Source organism: Plectropomus leopardus, chromosome 11, assembly GCF_026936395.1.
Source record: "Plectropomus leopardus strain MGB_pleo_1.0 chromosome 11, ASM2693639v1, whole genome shotgun sequence".
In the NCBI taxonomy this organism is placed as follows: domain Eukaryota; kingdom Metazoa; phylum Chordata; class Actinopteri; order Perciformes; family Serranidae; genus Plectropomus; species Plectropomus leopardus.
Window position 1 is genome coordinate 10390001 of NC_142186.1, and position 20131 is coordinate 10410131.

A 20131-nucleotide genomic window follows, 5' to 3' on the forward strand; every position below is an offset into this window, starting at 1 on the left:
AGATGCCACCACAGTGATAGCAGCTTGTTCACTTCCAACTTTGACCCACATTTGTCTTTATAGCCCATCAATACCTGAGGTTATAGCAGTTGCCCTGGCATTATCTGTTTGGTTAAAATAGTGAGTTACATTAATGTTGTTAAACACAAAAAAAGTGGAAAAGTGGCTGCAGAGGTCACAGATGTGAACCTATGTAACTGTGATTATGAGGTATCAGCTATCCTGGGGTAAATAAAGGTTAGAACAACAAACAAAAAATGTGGATAAAACAGATACTCTAAGCAGTTGAGGATATGAGGATTTGTTTCCATCTAATCCAGATGAACAGCTGACAGTAGGAATTTAGTTGATAATGTCAGAGAGATGGAGAGGCATCTGGTCGGGTTGCTTACTTCCATATCTGAAGCCACTTGTCATATCTAATACCACACGTTGTCAAAAGTATCAATTTGGTTGCGGAGTAATGAAAAAGCGGGTCTGTTTCTATTTTAGCAGCTCGCTTGACAGATTGAGAGGTGTTTAACGTCTCGTTTTGGCTTGTCAGGGTGGGGGGGTGGGAAGGGGGGGCTTCACAACTTCATCTACTCATCTTTCTTTTTCACACACATACACAACGCACATACACTGACAGCAGGGCTCTGCTTCTGATAGACAGGGCCAAGCGGGAGACATTGCACATACACAGAAACACACACTCGCATACGCAGACAAAAATGGTAAAAGAAACATCATTCATCCTTAATTCAAGAGGGAGAGCTGAAAGTAAGATGAGGGAGGGAGCTAGATAAAGTTTGACAGAAAAAAGGAATGTAAGCAAGAGACCGAGACAGACAGGATGAGTGAAAGCCATTTAACTCATTAGGGAAAGGGAGAATCTCGAGTTATATTTAACTTGAAATTTACTCTAACTAGTGGGGACTTTTTGCTTAAAAGCCTGCAGACCTCCAAAGGGGTTGCAGGAGTCATCCTCCAAAATCTAGAATTAATTGCCTGCTGTGTCTCTCACTTTAGTCTCCTGAAAACAAGCTGAAATATTTGACAGTCAGGATCTGGGATAGGGAAACATATCTGAATCCAGATCTGTCTATCATGACTTTAAATGTGCAAGAATTGACTTTGACTGAAAAGCAGATTATGATATGCAGAGCTGGACGTGGATGTGTTTTACCTCTCTTTACGCTGTCCAACTCCATGTTTTCCCAGCAGGTGGGTGCTGAGGTGTTTCTTCATCACAAAGGCCCATCTACAAAAAACACACACAGAACACGGGTTAATGATGTACGTAGTAAGTTTTAAAAGAGAGTTTGTCCGTTATAGGTTCAATCAAACTGCTGTTCATCTCTTAAAAAAAAAAAAATCTAAACCATAACGCAGAGCATATATAAAGCTGGGTTATGGTACTCTCTACCTTTAAGGTATTGACTTAAATAACCCAGTACCAAGTAGTATCAAAACCTCTCCAGTCAAATGATACCTGTACTCTATCCTCTTTGTACCAATATTGAAAAAAAAAACAAAACTTTTTGGTTTTGCTCACAGCCAATCACGCAAAGAATTACTCAATTTAATATGACATGTGACTAGCCCACTACTAAGTCGAGCACTGTATTTGATGAGATACCACCAAAGCCTTCCAAACTTCAGAACAGTTTCAAGGTTGACACACGAGATCAGTGTCACCAATTGTCACAATCTGTCCAAATTTAGTTCCTGAGTTTTGACGTTGAATTATGTCCAGAAATCATTTGTACAGAATATTATGATGTCACAGTGACCATGACCTTTGACCACCAAAATGTCATCAGTTTATCATTGTGTCCAAGTGAATGTTTGTGCCAAATGTGAGCAAATTTCCTCAGATGCACCTAGTCAAAAGAAAAGTAGAGAAGGACATATGGATAAACGAACAGACAACCCGAAACATCAAGTAACTCATATCAAGACACCGATGTTGCTGGACAGAGACGCGTTAAAAGGTATAACCTTACGGGTAATGGTATTGGTACTGATAAATTTTAAAACAATATCCAGTCCTATACATGCCTGAAAAATACTTTCCAGCATTATAAGAGAAGGAAGGGTCAAAATCCTAGGCGTAATGAAGCACTGGAAGACTGCCTCTGCGATCATGTGTACTAAAATGACAGAGCAGTTCTTAAAGAAAGATTCAAGCTACATATTAGCACCTTTTCTGTTTCCAATATTGAGCTGTAAATCAGAAAAGATGTGCTTTGTTTTGGTTATTCCTCCATTTGACTTTCCGTAAAGATGTGTTTCATTTCAGGAATATGGGGGACTGTCTGTTGCTTGTCCTCCAGTTTCTCCCACCGATAGACACTTTCAAACAATCCCGTGAGAACACAAACCCGTCCTTCTCTTACATTCCAGTGCTTTTCCCAAGAATGGACCCCATCTGACAATTGAGTTTTTAATATAATCTGTCATAAACTGTTTTTTGGGGTTAAGAAACTATTGTTTTGTTAATAGATGACAGACCAGCAAAACAGACAAAAATGTATATGAAAACTTTGCACCACAAGCAGAGCATAAACCTTAGAATGTTTGTTTTAAGAGCACCTTTTTGGTCAGACAGTAGAGTGAGAATGTAGGCAAAGAGCTCCACATGTTGCACATCAATGTGTCAAAGAAATATGTACACACGTGCAAGGATTCAAATGCACATGTATCTACAGTAAATACAGTCGCACGCACACACAGTCAAAAATACCAGGGTACCAGAGCTTGACAGTGACCGCAATGTCCTGACTTTGTCGAGGGCCCTGAGTTTACCGTGTCTCCTAAACAGCATATGAAAACATAATGAACGGATGACAGGACTAACTACTCTGACATCCAAGCTGCTTCACCAGAGTTTTCATCCCCTGGCCTTTTCATTTAGCACCCATCACTTCCCATTATTGTGCAACTGAGAGACAATGACCACATCTGAGAGCTGAGATGGAGCTACATGAAAGGGGCCGAGGGAGCTGAACCGACAGTCATGTGGTTGGCACTGTCACTGCACACACTCAGGTCCTCCCCCTTGTCACTCCTCCCTTTTCTGGAGGTTTTCACTTTTGTTTCTTCCAAGTAGATCATTATTCTATTTTCTCCCCGGCAAGCCCGGTCTGCGCCTTTCTGAAGCTTTCCTCCTAACTTTAAGAGTCAGTCTTTCATAAAGCAAAAGCATAATTATTACACTATTTATGTCGCTATGTCAGCTATTGCCGCTCTCTACCCCAATGCCCCCCCTCTTCAACGTCTGGACGCACACACACACGGCTGTGTCCTCCATCTCATCATGGCCCCAGAGTCCCGTCCGTCATCGAGGCCCCTGAGGCCGACGCTAACTAACACCACCATATAAATATTCAAACATGTTCTACTGTTTTGCCTCGCTCTCATCACTCTACATTTTCTCGATCCTCTCTAACTCAATCCATCCACCCGTCCAGAATGTTGCCTTGGAGTTAAACTAGGAACGAGCGTATGACTAAATCTTGTATACTCCAATCAGGGAGACTGGCAAGATCAAAATGCTGAGCTTCTCCGGCCCACTGGAAGTGCCTCTGACTGACGGCATCATCTATAAATAAACAAACAGCATAATTAAGATACTTCCAAAAGGGTGGGGGTGGGGGGGGGTAAACGAATTAATCAATATATTTGAGAGAAAAGCACGGCCTTGGAACACTTCACGCGCGCTTGTTTAAGTCGTCGTGTTTAGACGTGGGGAAAAAAGAGCTTGCAAACATTTCTGTTAATTATGTATTACAGCTGTCCTTCATAAACCTAATTACAGAGTGCTGAAAGGCAACAGGGGCAATTTGCATATGCGCATGAAAGACAAGACATATGCAAAATATGATTTTAATTAGCATTCTTTGATAGCGAGGGGTACAAATCAAACTGGCATGTTGTGAGATTCTCATCTCGCCCATTTTTTACTGGATTATTCTCAGAGTGGCGCGAGTGCAAGATGGGTAATGCCCTGTGGAGGCACCTGGCACAGGCTGCACACACACACATAAATGGGTGTTAATATTCACCGAGATGCACAATAACAACATGCACAAGCGCAAATAGCCATACACAAATGGAAAATGTGCACAAATGGTGATGATAACACATTTATAATTAGCTATTCACCATATGATTATCTAATACACCCAAACTACTAGTCCTGATAATGTTGAGATAAAATGCAGGCAGTACACACACACACACACACACACATACACACACACACTCACAGATACAAATTCAGACAAATGACAGTCTTTACTCACAAAAACAGACATCCACAAGTACCCTATCTCTCATGCATACATAAACACACGGACACATACACACACTTTTACACACAGAAACATCCCATATCTAAATGTTAAAGGGGCAAATCCATTTGTTTAAGGCAGTGTGTAATCAGCCCCCTGCCCTTGGTGTGTGTGCATCCTCTGCCATCCAGGTCAAGGCCTCAGCTTGTCGTCCTGCTGCCTTGGGCTGCATCATCAGCCCAAACCATCAGCCTTGATGGTTATTGTAACAAAGGGATACTTTAACATGCCATTCATCCATATCAATTCTCTTCCCCCCCATGAATTGAACTAATAAGGCTGTGCCTCTGCCCTCCAGGGAGGCTCATAATATCCATTGCAGATATGGAAAAAAAAGAGAAAAAGAAAAAGAAAGACAGAGACTCTGGTGTTTCACGTTCGACTTTCCCTTCAGACTAATCGGCGCGCCACAGCTCGTTAGGTCCGTGACGTGCCGGAGCTTTACCGATAAGCAGGGGAGACACGGCTCAATTACCCACAGTTACAATCTTTCTCTCTCTCCTCCCTCCTGCCGCCTGATGATGAAGAGATAACATGTCAATATTTGATACAAACAACTTCATTTGCCTAATGGTGTTCCTGGATAGGCCCGTCTACAGGTCCGGAAGGGATGGGAGATCTAAGAAAAGGCCTGGAGCAACATTCGGCTTAGACGTACCGTAGCCCACCACCCATCACATCACGCACATTCCCGAGAGCTGTGCACAAGGCATGCTGGGAAAGAGCCAGGTCAGACGTGACATACTTTACCAACTTTTGCTTGAGTTACTTTCAGTTGGTTTCTTCAGGTTTTGACGAAAAACCTTGAAAGGTAAAAGAGGGATATTGAAGTGTAGTGTTTCACTTAATTCTGACATCTCTGCACTCATATTGGTTGATTAAAAAATTAGGTTTTTAAACCTACCCAGTGTGAGTAAATATAGCTTGGATGCATTAATGGATTAATTTTACCCAGTAGCCATTGGTTTACAACCATCCAATACAGGATTGGTAAGCACCCCAATGGCATTGTGTAAAGGTAACTCTGTATTACATATCTGTTATAATGTACGCTGGGTCAATATTTAGCAACCAGTGATTTTTTTTGTGGAATTAGGTACAAAAATGGCATGACTGGAAAATTCAAATTGTGTCACCAAGCAATGTGAACATGCAACATAAAATGGGCGCTACTGCCTCTAAATAACAAAAGAAACAAATCCATGGACACAACAGCACATCTGTATGTTTGTGATAAGGCTGGGCAACATGGACAAAAAAAAATCATATCTTGGTATTTTTAGGCTGAATGACAATCCACGATATATACCTCAGTACCTTCTCCAAATTGGGCTAAATAGTCAGTTTTAATTCAAAACAACTTGTGAAATGTCACAAGCATTTTCATTAAAATAGACTTTGATCGAAATAAAATGCGAAGACAGGATTTCCTTCCATGTTTTCAAATATATGTAACTGAAAAATGCAATTAAACAAATAGAAGGACTGTATGCTAACGTTTTAACGTTTCATAGCGATTGTGCTACAAAGGTTCAAAGTTCTGTTGCACTACCACCAAGTAGAATAGTGGTGTGCTATCCATTCACCTCACACAAACAATCACACAAACCCTAACCTCAAACAAACGAGAGTGCAGCTGCTTTTACACTGCCTGTTCAAGCAGGCAGTGTAAAAGCAGCTGCACTCTCGTCTGTTGTCTCACTCATCCCATTTGAAAATGTATTAATATATCTTAAAAAGTTGATAAACTGCCCAGTCCTACTATGCGACTGCTTATGTAATGTAATGATAAACATTGTGTTCTCAAGGATACTACAATGAACAACCAGAAAAACCATTTAGAAGAGAAAGTGCACAAAAGTAGTGCGCATATTTCAGGATGTTAAACAGCTGTGTTGTCCTTACTATGGCTGTAGAGGACAAAAGTTAGGGAACAGTTGGCACAATTTCTTATCGTTTTTTCCTTTGGAAACGATTGAACATCCAGTTTGCTGCCTGCTGTGCGCCGCCACAACGCAACATAGGAAAGGCTATGAGCTGAAAAATTAAGCTGAAATCGAACAAAGTGCTGTATTGTAATTGGCTAAAAGGTAACTGAAAAACCATTACGAGAGAGCTACCAGATGTAGGAACCGCTCAACCCTCGCCGGGCGAAGCCAGCGAAACCTGCAGAGGAAGAGGGATTCCATGTGGGAAAGATGAAAGGGGGAGGTGGGGATGAGCTCTGAAGTTATGGGACTATGCTTCGGCTCTTTTTGAGGAGAAATGCACACATACACACACGCTCTTCAGTGGTCCACTGGGCCCCCAAGAAATGAGTGTGTGCGGGCTCATCCTGCCTCCTGTGCCAGTCCTAATGATGGCCTCCACCTGCTGCTTTAATGTCACAGCTGGATCGCCCTCCATCCCTCACTGACTCTGACTGCCATCAGCAGCAGGTAGCTCCCCTCTGTACACTCCTCCCTCCATCTCTTCTGCCATCTCGGCTTCCTTCATCTCCCTTCACTTCCATCTTCTGTTTCTGCTACCACTCATCTCAATATTACTTCCCCCCATCCATCTCTCTGCTTCACTTCTGCTCACACTTTTTTTCTCTTATCTCTTCATGCAACACCTACATCACTTTGCCACTACCCTCAACTCCTCTCCCCAATTCTCTTTTCCACATTTTCTCCCTTTCAGTCTAATCATCATCTTTGCCATCTTTTACTGAACCCAAAATCATGCAGGGTGAGTTAGAAGCACCAGGATTTATGAGAAATGTGGTCTTAATATAGAAACACTTGCAACAACAGTGTCACTCCTGTGTCAATCAAACATTCTCATTTATTTTTTTTGTAAAAAGCATCACAGCTAATTTGACAGTGATCTGCTGACAGAAGAAATGCTATAAAACATTAGCAGATTAATGTGCCTACAAACTATATTTACCCCTGAAGAGGGAGACCCATAGCATAAAAAAAGAACTTTCCTCAATGCCAAAACTAATTTAGTCTTCAGAGTAAACATAATGCGTTTCTTCCTTGTTTATTTTTTTTATAAACCCATCCCGGAGAAGCGGAAAACCTGGAGGTAAGTTGACAAGTCTAATCTGAGAAGCTTTGACAGGCAGGTGAACTGACAGAAGAACAGAAACCAACACTTGGCTGACAGCAACCCCGGAGCGCTGAGACAGCTGCCGACATGTCAGACAGACAGATAAACAGACAGGAACAAGAAGTCGAAAAGATAAGACATTTATTGACAGACGGAGCGACTGCTTTCCTGACAGACAGACAGACAGTAAGACATCGAGAATAAGGACTGAGGAAGGAGGGATTCTGCTGAGTTTACAGGCTGAGTTTAATGGATGTTCTACAAGCGGGCCTATAGCGGTAGATGGGGCGAACTAAATGTGGTGTCAAATTTGCAGATGTGGAGATAGATGGTGATGGAAGGATGGAGAAAGAAAAGCCACAGGAGAGAAAGAAGGGGAAATGAAGGAATATGAAAAATCATGATGGAGTATCCAGATAAGCTGGAGTGAATGCGTAGTAGGGAGAGAAGCTGAGGCAAATGCAGTTTGCGGAGCTGCCGCTTTGTTTGACGGAAGCAAGAGGCGACTTCGCATCAATATTGCTTGGGCTTCTAAGAGATCCGCTTATGGAAACATCCCATAATGTAACAGATATTGGTGAGGAAAAATAAATAAATAAAACATCTGAATTGATTTTGTTTTTCATGCCCTGTGCCAGAGCAAAGCAAGCACTTGATCTATTCTAAGATGATCTTGATAAAAAAATAAAAGAGAGGCAAAGTGTTTCTCTGACGACTGATCAACGTCAAGCCTCTCAATGAAACAGACACCTCTCACTTATGATGCCGCCGTGTGCCTGTGTGTGTGCGCGTGTATGTCCTCTAGTCTTAGAGGAGGTACATAAAAAGCTCACTTTGCCTCTCCAAAGGGGTTTTTGGATCATCTGCTGAGGCAGGTGATGGGGCTTGACGGATTGATTGAGGCGAAGTTCTCATCGACAGTGGCAGCGCCCCATAGAGTTCCCAGCTCCAGTGCACACTGTTCCATTAAAGGATCATTTAGAGGGAGAGCAAGTTCCACCTGCACTTATGCAGAGCACACCCTAATGTGAGATGAAACAGACATTTTCAAGCTACGGGGAAGGGGAGGGAGGAAGGGAAAAGAGAAAAAAAATTATAATAATGAAAAATAAAAATTCAGTCCCTTCCCCAACAGCGCATTTCCATCTTCGAGAGAACGGCGATTGATGAAGTAATCTATTATTGATATCATCATCGTTATGCGCCGATGGCAGTTTCCGTGTTACGGAGCCCCCAGCTCTGAGCGTCATAGCACTGTTTGCATATTATGCTACTCAGCATCATTATATTTTCTAATTAACTGCTTTAATTTGGGGATTTAAATCCTAAGTGAGGGGAGAAACTTGAAAACGCTGAACAAGAGAGAATAATACTGTATTTGGTGTCAAGATGAAAGGCGAGGTGTGTAAAGAACGAGGTACAGACAGTTACACAAGTGGCTGTAGCACTTTTAACGATGGATTTGTATAAGCTGCCATATTGTGTGGAATCAGCACAAATAGGATTCACCTTTATGGATAAAAAAAAAGGAGAAAGAAACATGTCCTGAGAAACATTTTAAATGAAATACATATAACATGGTAAAATACTGCTGTTATGGGAAGGTGAAACAGTCTCATTTTACACAACAAAACAAAATGAATCAAAAATGTTGGTTGTTAAAGGCCGTTAGCTCCTCTTGCTAATGCATCTCTCTCTCCTTCCTTCCCCTTCCTCTCTGCAGTGCAGTTAAAGATATGAAAAATATATGTGCTTTTTTTTCCTCTCTTCCCCCTCTCCTTTCCACCGCGCCGTGTTAAATCATTAAAGAGAAGTCCTGCTCATTATCTCTCTAAACAAAACTTCTCTTAAACCAAATAAATCACCGTTGCGCGGCGCAGCTAACAGCCGTGAAGGGATAAATTACAAAGCGCCTCACTGGCAGCGCTGGTATTTTAAAAAGCTTGCTGCACAATTTCTATGATGTGCAGTAATTTGTAATGCAGGTTTCCTTATGTTTATAAGGTCTCCTCAGGTGTGTGTGTGTGTGTGTGTAGTGTATGCTTGGGAGGAGAGGTGAAGGGTGGGGAGTGAAAAATAAAAAAAGAGCCTATTTTGTACTTTGTACTTTCAATATTATTAAGCTTGTTTTGGCACAAAATCTAGCACTAAGCAAAATTAGTTTACATCCTTTAAAATATATATATATATTTTTTTTTTTATATAGTTAATAATATTGCCAAGACAGCAAAACATACCCACTGACAGAAGGGATTGACTGAACATTGGAAAGCATGTGCTGAAACTGTACGTTTGGAGTGAAGGTCAGAACTCTGCTGCATAAAAACATCCCAACAGCATTTTGTTTTGGTATTAAATAGCATTAAATTTAATCATTTATGGTTTTAAAAAAAAATCAGCTTCTGCCAACAGAGTATTGTTGGAAGGTTAGATCACTTTTTGAAACAGCTCTTACACCACAGGATGCAGCTAAAGGACATATTGATATCATTCATTTAGAAGGCTCCTTAAGGCGAGAGGTGTTTGCTTTCATTTCGAGATTTACACACTGATACTACTAAAGCGGTAACACTGAATCCTTCCTCTCTGCCCTGAAATGACTCCTTTGAAGGAGCAGCAAGAATAAAAACTGTCTGTGGTCAGAGAGGTTGCTACCAGAGGTGGACAACACTGCTGATGTTAGCATTATATTTTTAATCAGCCAGTCAAACTGATATATTGGTGGAAGTGAAACCAGTTTTTCCAGCTGAGCGCGGTGTCATTATAACAGGAAAACACACCAGCAGGGCCTCATCTCCTGTTAAAGACTCTAATTGAGGGGAAAGACACCAGCCAGCACTCTCACCTCCGTCCCCACCTCTGCACCCTCTGTGCTCCTGCGGGGACCAGGAGCTGTGATGAACCCCCCCCCCAACCGACCTCTCTCTGGCCCCCAGTGGGCAGATTAAACTGCGGATAACAGGGCTGCACTTGGGTCCGTTTACAACAGCAAGCCTCCCCTGTGCCTCCTGGGGATAAAAACCAACAGTATCCCAGAGACCCCCCCACCAAAAAAAAAAAAAAAAAAAAGAAAAGCCCAAACATGATTTATTCAGTCTGTTTACTGTACACTGTATCTGCCCGTCCTCTGAGAACAAATTAAATGTATGAAAAAGAGGGTGAAGAAAGAGAGGAAGTAAGAACAAGCAAGGAAAAGAAAGGAAGAGAGAGCTATCAAAATAAATAATTAAATCCCGGAAATAAAATAAAATACACAAAAGTCTAGAGGCGTGGAGTGTGTTTAATTTGCACGGGAGATCTGTAATAACAGGCTTTGTTCAAAACACACACTGCACTGTGTTAGAAAAGATCTACTTGAAATGATAACTTATAAAAATCAAACATACCTTCAGAACCAAAAACTACTTCTCTTTAAAATAAGGTAGAAAAAGTGGGTTTTGTTGAATCAAAGAACACCAGGTCACCGTGTTCCAACCTGAGCGATCGGGAGATGCTACGAATGAGCAGTGAGAGGTGAAAGAGAGTGAAAATTGAAAAGAAACAAACAAAGGAGACAGCCTCTAATTTCGACCGCTGTTGTTTTGGTGAGTGGTCTCGCACATTAAAAAAGAACTGAAGCAACATGACAAGCGAGAGTTGTATTTCTCTCGCTATAGTTTTGCTAAAGCAGATAATCCATAAAACATAAGGCCTCCGTATTGACGTTTTTCCTCAGCCGGCTGAGTGAAGGGCGTAGCTGGGATGTCAGGCCTGTCTGTCGGCCAGCTACCACTCTCATTATCCTCGCGCCTCTGTGAAGGGCAGCTAAGGTCACACTCCAGAGGAGCAAAATAAACCGCGATGGTACTAATCTAATATTCAGCGATCCTATCAAAGACGGACTTATTAGAGCTCAAAGAAGCAAAATTGTTGATGGAGAGGAAAGTGGAAGTTCACACTCTCTCGGGATGAAGAGTTTAACTGCAGATGCGACACCTGACATCTTTTCTGGTTGAAGTTCTCTCACCCAGGAGGAAGTTTGTGAGCATTTCCTTAAAGGGTTTAGTGAGGTGTCAGCTGTCTCAAGTCAAATAAAACAATGGACTTTCTGGAGATTGAGTGAGAATACAGCTTAGGAATTTATACAATGCACCATTCAAGTGTTATTATAGATGCTGTTGCCTCCTACTCAAAGCTAGCGCACTTCTACACCTCTCAGAAAGTATGCACACACACACACACACACACACACACACACACACACACACACACACACACACACACACACACACACACACAAAGGATGTCTTTGTTTGGCTATTGCTGCCGTTGTCTTGACACCCACCATCTGCCGCCCCGGCAACAGAGAAGAGTGAAGAGAAGACTTTCTATCTGGAAACTCGCCCTCCACCCTGCAAACCCCACCCGCTCCCCCCCCCCCCTTGACAACAACACCCTGCAAGGTTTCACTCAAACGAGCGCTGGCCTCCCTCCCACCGCTGACGCTCTCTGATGCTCCACAGGTTGAATCACCGCTCATTAGACAGCCAATTTATACCTTTTCTAATGCCTTGTTTTAGTCCTTGCTAAAATGCATAAAGTGGTAAACAAACACAAACGATTTACAGTGAACGCCATCCAAACATCCCTCTTTTTTTTTTCTTTCCAAGAGCAAAGAAAGCCTTGTGAAAACTCCAAGATCTCATTCAGCCATTTAATAAAGCCTCGTCTTATTGAAGTGTGTGTGTGAGTGTAAATAGGAAGGAAGGGGGGGGGAGTAAATTGCAAAGGTCTTCCTCAGTCACACTCTGCAGATGGGAGATGTATCACGGAGAGCAAGCACTCAAAAGTAAATGAATAAATAAATAAATAAGTAAATAAAGTATGCTATGCAGATGAGGGTGACGAAGCCTCCATCTCGGCCTATTCTGTGATGCACTGGCCATTCATCACCTGCACATGCAAAGCGCTAGCTCCGGTCCTTAGCATATTCGCATATTCTAATGAAGGCTTGCATGCAAATGAGGACGACCTTTTCCTTTTGGCTTTTCCTTTTTTTTTTGGTCTTTTTTCTTTACAACTTTACATTAACAGGAGGGGAGTGGAGAGTGGTGGCTGTAATGGCTATTAGAGCGACAGGCTGAGTACGTGACGTTGTGATCTAAACTCAGGGACGCTGTAATTAGGCTAATCTATTACCAGACGGCGGCTGTCAAAGATCTTTATGGCAAAGGACGGACTTGTCAGACACTTTATTTATTAAATCTGGCTCAGGATTTTTGTAGAGGAATGGTCAGCTGGACCCATAGAGAAATGTAGCCACGCAGTGACATGGATAACAGATCCAACACAGGCACCCATGGGACCTTAGCGCTGCCCCTGGACCTTTGAGGTGCTACATGTTGTGCAACCTAATATTGGCTGAAGGTGTCCAGCCTTGTGTCACAAAAATGGACTGATACTGGCTTCAACCTGAATAAATATTGTCCAATTAGGCTTGATGTGATGCAGGTTTTTGTTTATGTTTTTTTTTTAAATAAAATTGATCATTGCCTTTAGTATTGACCTGAGCAGTCACTATAAAAAAAAAGTTTCATTATTTTTCCTTTTCAACATTCTTATGAGAAATAGCAGTAACAAATAAATGTAAATAGTGTAAATCAGTGTTTCCATAAGCTTTAAAATCCCATATTTCTTACACTTAAGGTCTAGCTGTCTGTCTTTGCATCTGACTCAGTGAGCCTGGCCCTCTCCTCCTCTCTTCCTCTCCTCCTGCCACCAGTGACCAGCGGAGGGGAGGGGAGACCAGCCGTCACTGGCCTCCCCTCTCCTGTCCACCAGGCAGGGTCCTGCGCTGTCGGCGGGGAGGCGGGGGAAAGTTATGCCTCCTTACTGTGACTTTGAACTTCCTCAGATGAGGCATAAATATTGAAATATTGAAATGAAAGATGCGGCGGGCGCAGAGGGGATGGGAGAGGGGGGGAGGGAGGAGGGGAGGAAAGGGAGAGGAGGATAGACGGATTGGGGGGGTAGAAGAGACAGGAGGCCCACTGAGAAAAGAGACAAGGCCCTCACCCCTCTGCCAGGCTGCATTCTAGCAGGCCGACAGTTATGGATAGGAAACATTACTGCTGCTGGTAATTAAAGCAAAAACTAATACTGTCTCTTGGATGAGGGGGTTTCATAGTGAGCATCCATTTGTCACTGCTGCACACTCGCCAAGGCCAGATTAAATCACACACATATTTAGTCCTGCTGTGCACAGAGGCTCTCGATCTATCCATCTATCTGTTCATCCATCCATCTGTCCATCTGTCTGTCATTCTAACTTTATTTTTTAACACCAATTTCTTACAGATAGAGAGCATCAACTGTAATGCCAGCTCCAAACCAAAACACTGATACCAGCTTACAAACACACATGTAGGTCAGTTCCTACTAAAGACTCCTCAGTGAGGCAGTAAGTGACTGACTGAGTGACTGACTGTGGAGTGGCAGTGAAAAGGCCACTGGCTAGGGGGTGTGTGTAGTGGAGTGGTGGGCAAAGACGAGGGAGGGGGAAGGAGGGGGGGATGCCATGTCACCAGACGGAGGGGATCGGTGACACTGAGCGTGTCACAGGGTGACGGCTGCACTCTGCTAGGACCAGCAGCCCCTCCAGCGCTGTCAGAGGAACCAGCAGCTCCAGATACTGACACTAGCAGCCATACTGACAGGCCAAACATGACTCGTCTCCGCTCTCACCACAGACGAGGCCTGACGGCACACGGAGACACCAAGAGAAGGAGGGATTAGAATGGGGGGAGGAAAGAGCAAATACATACAAAAAGATTGTGTGTCTCCTGAACTGGACAAATAGAATATCGCACTGTGTGAGCCAAAACAAGGTTCAGTTATGAGTTGATTGAAAAGATAGGATGCACTCATTGGTAAAAAGACTGTAGTTGCGTTCTGAGCTAACTGATTTAAATGATGTCAGCCTGTTTTGACTGGAAAAAGTAATAGACCTCTCCCTATTTTATAATGAGTTGAAAAAGTAGTGACATGTCTTGAAAAGTCTCTTTTCACTTCAGGGTTTCTTCAGCTTCAGGACTTTCTAAGACTTTTTTTAACACCACTGAGCATGGAATTAAAGACTATTTTTGCAATAACCCAAGTTGAAGAAAAAACTGACTTTGGGTTGGGGATAATTTTGCAGAAATGTTTGCCTCAGCATAAAACATGATTTTAGATATGAGACAAGATATATGTCAAATAAAGCTTTCTAGACTGAAACATGGGAAACAATGGGCAAATGTAATCATACAAGTATCCTTAAAAAAAGCGGGTTCATTTTTCAGTGTCGGTAAATTATTAAAGCAAAATAGATATAACCAATTATTTTGACATTTCATGATGCAACATCTGACAAAAAAAAATATTCTTGATATCCTACTTCTAATGTCTTCACATTTTTAAGACATTTAAAGATAATACCAATAAAGGGCTTATTTATAGATTCATTTATTTATTATGTTAACGCCTTTTAGGACTTTTTAAGGATCAGCAGGAACCGGGCACTTGCTCTCTGAATGAAAAGTGACTTTTGCCAACTTGAAAAAGTGCTTGAAAAAGAGGTAAACCTTTATCCCTAAAACGTGTTCTTTTTCTGAGAAACAAGACATCAGAAAGTAGAAGAAGGAGTACCAAAGAAGAGGAAGATAAATGAATGAGGTAGTATTTGGATTATGAAAATCCAGACAAAGTTACTGTGGAAACACTTAAATAGCAGCCATGCACAGCCAGACAAATAAATGTTAGGAAAAAATGTTAGTGTTTCCTGTAACCTCCTCAAAATGCTTCACAAAAGAAAGGGTTATATCGCCCTATTTTAAACACACCACACTAAAGAGGAACATGGAAGTTATACCTGCTGTTAAATGAACAGCTTAGGTTAAGTTTATCCTCCTTGCACAATGTCATCCTATCCTTACTTCTTGTGATTTCACATCTATGTTGACCTCATATGGGAGGAGGTGTTAGGAAGGAAAAACATTTTTAGACTGTTTGGATCCAGCAAGAGACACAGCATGGGGGGAAGGTGGGAGAAAGGACAGATGACAATGATAAGATATAGATGGAAATATGGTGATTTGAGGGGGGAAAACATGGAGGGGGGAGGGTGGTAATGCCAAAAGGGGAGAGGGCAGAAAACAGAAAGGAGAGAGAAAGAGGGAGGAGATGTAGAGGACTTGGAGAGAGAGAGGAGCGCAGCGGCGAGACTGATCGCTGTTGATCTTCACGATAAGCGCTCCCGACAACTTGTGACCAAAGTGGCGCTTCGACACTAATCGGCCGTGAAGGCTGACCTGCAGCGAGGCAGCGAAGTTCAGATCGCATAGGGCCGGCACTGCAGCTCAGACGAGATGGACCCAGACAGGAGACATCCAGGCATCAAAACTCCCTGAGAAATTGCGACATGGCTTCAGTGCACTGTGAGAAGAACATAAGAGGAGGGGGAAAAAAAGCAAGCAGTGATACTCGGTGCTCTTGGCAGTCGAGGCAGACTTATCTGGCTTAAAATGAAAAGAGAAGGACAGAGGCAAAGGAGAGTGGAGTGAGGGAGTCAAGGGAAGTGTGTAGGGGAGGGGAGGAGGATGGAAAAATATGAGCAGAGTAAAAAAAAATAGAAAGATCAATTTTATTGACAATTATCTGTGAGCTGGACTGAGCTGAATTGGAGACTAACCTTGAACTGTGTGTGTTCAACCTCTGCAAGACATGAAGAGTGTGTGTGCAAACTACACCAACAGGTCTGAATACTCCCAGGAGCGAAGAGTGAACAGGTCAAAGGTATGAAAAAGTAAACTATGCTACATGTGCTGGGCATATCTTTCTTTGGTATTCTACTGGGCCATTTTTGGCTGAAGCAGTCCAGCTAACGTAACAACAGAAGAAATAACTTTCTTTTGCTTAGATAACGTAAGCATATTTCATTTAGAATTTTTCTCAAATTTTTTTTCAAAATTACAGAAAAGTCTAACATTAGTATCTTAGGGTACTTTTTGTCTGACATTAATCCTCCATTTGGACTGTCCACTTGCTCAGAAAGTCCAAAAATTAGCAATATTAGAAACTCAACCTTTATAAAAGGAACTCGTGATGAAACAACTACCAGTTTAAACAGCAGTAAAATCATAGATAGATTAATAGTACTGCTATCATTACGACAATGAACTCCCCTCTGGGGCTGAACAAATGAAGCCAACAACGAAGTGTCAGAAACTGAAGTTCTTTGAATAGCCACTAGAGGCTGGCTCCAGAAGCCAGTTAATCTCCGTAGCCTTCGATGTTAAAATATCAAACTTTACAGCAGCTGTAAACACATTTACTATAGCCACATCCCCCCTTCATGACAACCGTATGGGGGGTGATTTTTATGTAACTTACTCCTTTACATTTTATCAAAGCTTAGAGTTATGCATAACTAAGGGCAGCGCGTTTTGAGTGACAGGCTGTCTGCTGATAGCATCCTCATCTTCTCTGTCAGATCCACTGCTCACTTCTCCCCAGCCAACCTCTTGCCCATATATGGTCACTTGTTCCAAAAAAATAATACAGCCAACATGCCAAACTCAAGGCTTCAAACAGGACTCCACAAATCAGTGGCTGATATCACAGTCACTACCTCCATTATTTTTACAGGCTATTGTCCCTTGTCCTCATAAACAGTGACACAAACACTTAAGAAAACATTTTCAAAGACAAGCTACTATATGAACCCAAACTGATGCACTGCTATTTTGTTTTTCTAATGTTTATACAAACAAAAAGTGCATAGTGTTGCTACATTTATTTGTGGTTTTTGATTTAAAAAAAAAAAAAGTTGGTGAAATGATTTCAGTGTGTCTGTACTTGTTTACCATATTCAGCATATTTTTAAAATTTCGCGATCGTACTGATAAACATAAGATTTTTGGTCACTATAATCCTGATTTGATATTTTCACACTATTTTATCTCTCAATGGAACATTCAAGAAAAACATGTTGCACAGTGATCTCAGTCAGTGCAAAACCACCACATGGATTGAGACATGCAGTAGCAGAAAAAAAAAAATAGTTTAACTATTTATAGGAATTTTGAACTGTTTGTCCAAGTACATTGAGATAGACTCATCTCCCATTTAAACACTATCCGTCAATAATCAGGCAATGATGCAGGAAAATTAAAGTTAGGGCTTTCATTTATCAGAAAAAGCCATTCTGAGTCCTTTCCATACTGCTGTCACATGCCGGCCTTTAAACAGAACAGATCTTCAGTCATATTACACATTCTTAGATAAATATTTTCACTTTCACTCAGAGCCGGTTGTCCTCTCTTGCCAAGGCGCTGCCGCCACAGCAGTAATGGGAAGGAAACATGAAGCTATATTTTAATAAGTAGGGAACACGCTGTTTATTCAGTCGTTAATGACTACTGTCTCCCACTTAAGGCGCCACATGCAAAAATGTGTCCGTTGTGTAAAAATACATGGGATCTAATCATATCTGGCACCATAAATCATGTGTGGCTGTGTCCCTTTAGGACAATTTACAGCAAGTAAACATAAGCTAGGTGAAGAGTGGGGGTGGCGGAGATTGCATGTGCAAGGAGTGGAGCCACATGTATGTCGATATTTCATACCAGCAGTAGAAGCGAGTATCCAGAGAGGACAGTGTAGTTCTGCCTATATTTTATGTAAGAAAGAGTTATCCAATGTTAAAGCTATAGTGAGGGTGTTTTTGGATTGACTCTCGAACAGATCTCAAACAAAACAGGAAACCGAAATCTAACCGCAGTTGCCTTTGACTGAAAAGCTTAGACGAACCCAAATAGGGCTCTACTGCTCCTCTGAGTCTGATAATATGCCAATAGGTTCAATAATGGCAGCTAAGTTCAACCTAACCACCAGCACACAAGTGAGGTTGTCAGTCTGAGTATTCGTCACACACATACACACGCACGTGTGCGTACACACACACACACAGTTTGGTTAAATCGGAGAAGCAGGGATTCTAGAAATATTCCCTTATTGATCTGTTGTGGGAAGATGCTATCTCTTTACATGAGGAGCAGACCACTGGAGCCAGCACAAACACACACACACACACACACACACACACACACACACACACACACACACACACACACAGAATCATGTACAGACACGCCTAAATAGTACAACTACAAACACATGACACTATGAGTGTGTGCTATCATCTACAAAAACACAAACGTGCACGATACATTTGTACACTCACACACCAAAAACACCCACAAACTGCACTCACACACACACACACACACACACACACACACACACACACACACACACACACACACACACACACACAGCGCACATGGCATAAATGTCCTCTGAAATAAAGCTTACCAAGTACAAATACAGCAGTCTCAAGACACAAATACCATTCAGCGCAATTACAAGCTGGCCAAAACACTGTTTACTTATTTATTGATGAAGTTAATTGCTCGTTAAAATTGCACATGAATTCTTTTGCACAAACTGCATAAACATTTCATGTTCTGTCTAAAAGGAGGAAAGTTTGGAGGAAATGGAAAGAAAAAAAAATTCCCACTCTTCCCTTCACTTAACACATGTACACATCTTGAATTCTTCACCACAACAAATTGCTTATATTTACTCTGCATTGCTGGAAAATTAGTTATTTTAGAAAGGACTGGGAGAGTAGATTTTTTTTTTAAACCTACACACCAAAAGGACTGTCTGGGAGACATGCAGCACAGTGCACGCTATTAGTTCTGACTGCTCGAGCTTCCCATTCCTGTACTTACAGTATACCGCAAATAGGACCATCACTTTTCATTACCTGCTGTTTCCAGCCGAGCTTCACTCTATCATTGCCGCGGCATGCTAATGTAAAGCAGGCTACTGTCATGTAAATTAAACTGTTTGTTTTGTTTGCCTTCCCTCCTTCGGCTGATTGTCAGAGCGACTTGCCAGGAGCAGCAGGTGTGTTTGTTTGTTTGTGTAGGAGTGCACCGGTGTGCCGGATTTGCTGTTTGTGTGCCGCGGCTGCTGCTTTATGTGCACGGGCTCTGGCTGCACAGCAACAAGTGAGCTCGCGAGTGTGTGTGTGTGTGTGTGTGTGACTGCGTGAGTGTGTGTGTAAGTTACGGAGTCTGAAACGCAGAAATGACACACTGCACACACAAACCTCCCAGTCAACCAGATGTGCTCCTGACCCTGAGCTCAGCCACTGAAATGCAAAGTCGGATGCCTACTTGGCGCTCTTCCCCCCCGGCGCAGGTACAACCAACTGTCACAAACAATGGGGGAATATGCATACCGTGGGCTAGGGTTTGCTACAACATGCTCTCAATGTAAATCATATTTCACAGGTTTCCAAGAGACAAGCCAGTCAGCCACCAAGTCAGCCACCCAGCCAGTCACCCAGTCAGCCAGCCAGCACAGCGCTCGTCTGTATCTGCGAGGCTACTGCCACTGGGTAATTGACAGTGCATGTTTAAAAAAAAAAAAAAGCAACTCTGTTTACAGCGCTGCCTTAAAATATGGAAACTCGTCCCCTGTTCATTTGTAGACACGGGGAAATATCAGAGAGAAATAAGAAGCCTTCATGATTCCTCATTATGAGACAGATGACAATGACTCCCGTCTCTAATTAGACAGAAGGGTTTTTTTGAGTGTCGACTGACATG

The 20131-nt window shown here is 42.2% G+C and overlaps 1 protein-coding gene across 3 annotated transcripts in view; it reads right to left on the minus strand.

Annotated features, from left to right (window-relative positions):
- Positions 1 to 20131, minus strand: part of LOC121945870 (zinc finger protein 407) — a 164668-nt gene that overhangs the window by 93088 nt on the left and 51449 nt on the right. For all 3 annotated transcript variants that reach the window (XM_042490229.2, XM_088083994.1, XM_088083995.1), the window contains exon 5: positions 1169 to 1243. In XM_042490229.2, coding sequence (XP_042346163.2) covers positions 1169 to 1243 — 75 coding nt within the window. The remainder of the gene's footprint in view (positions 1 to 1168; positions 1244 to 20131) is intronic.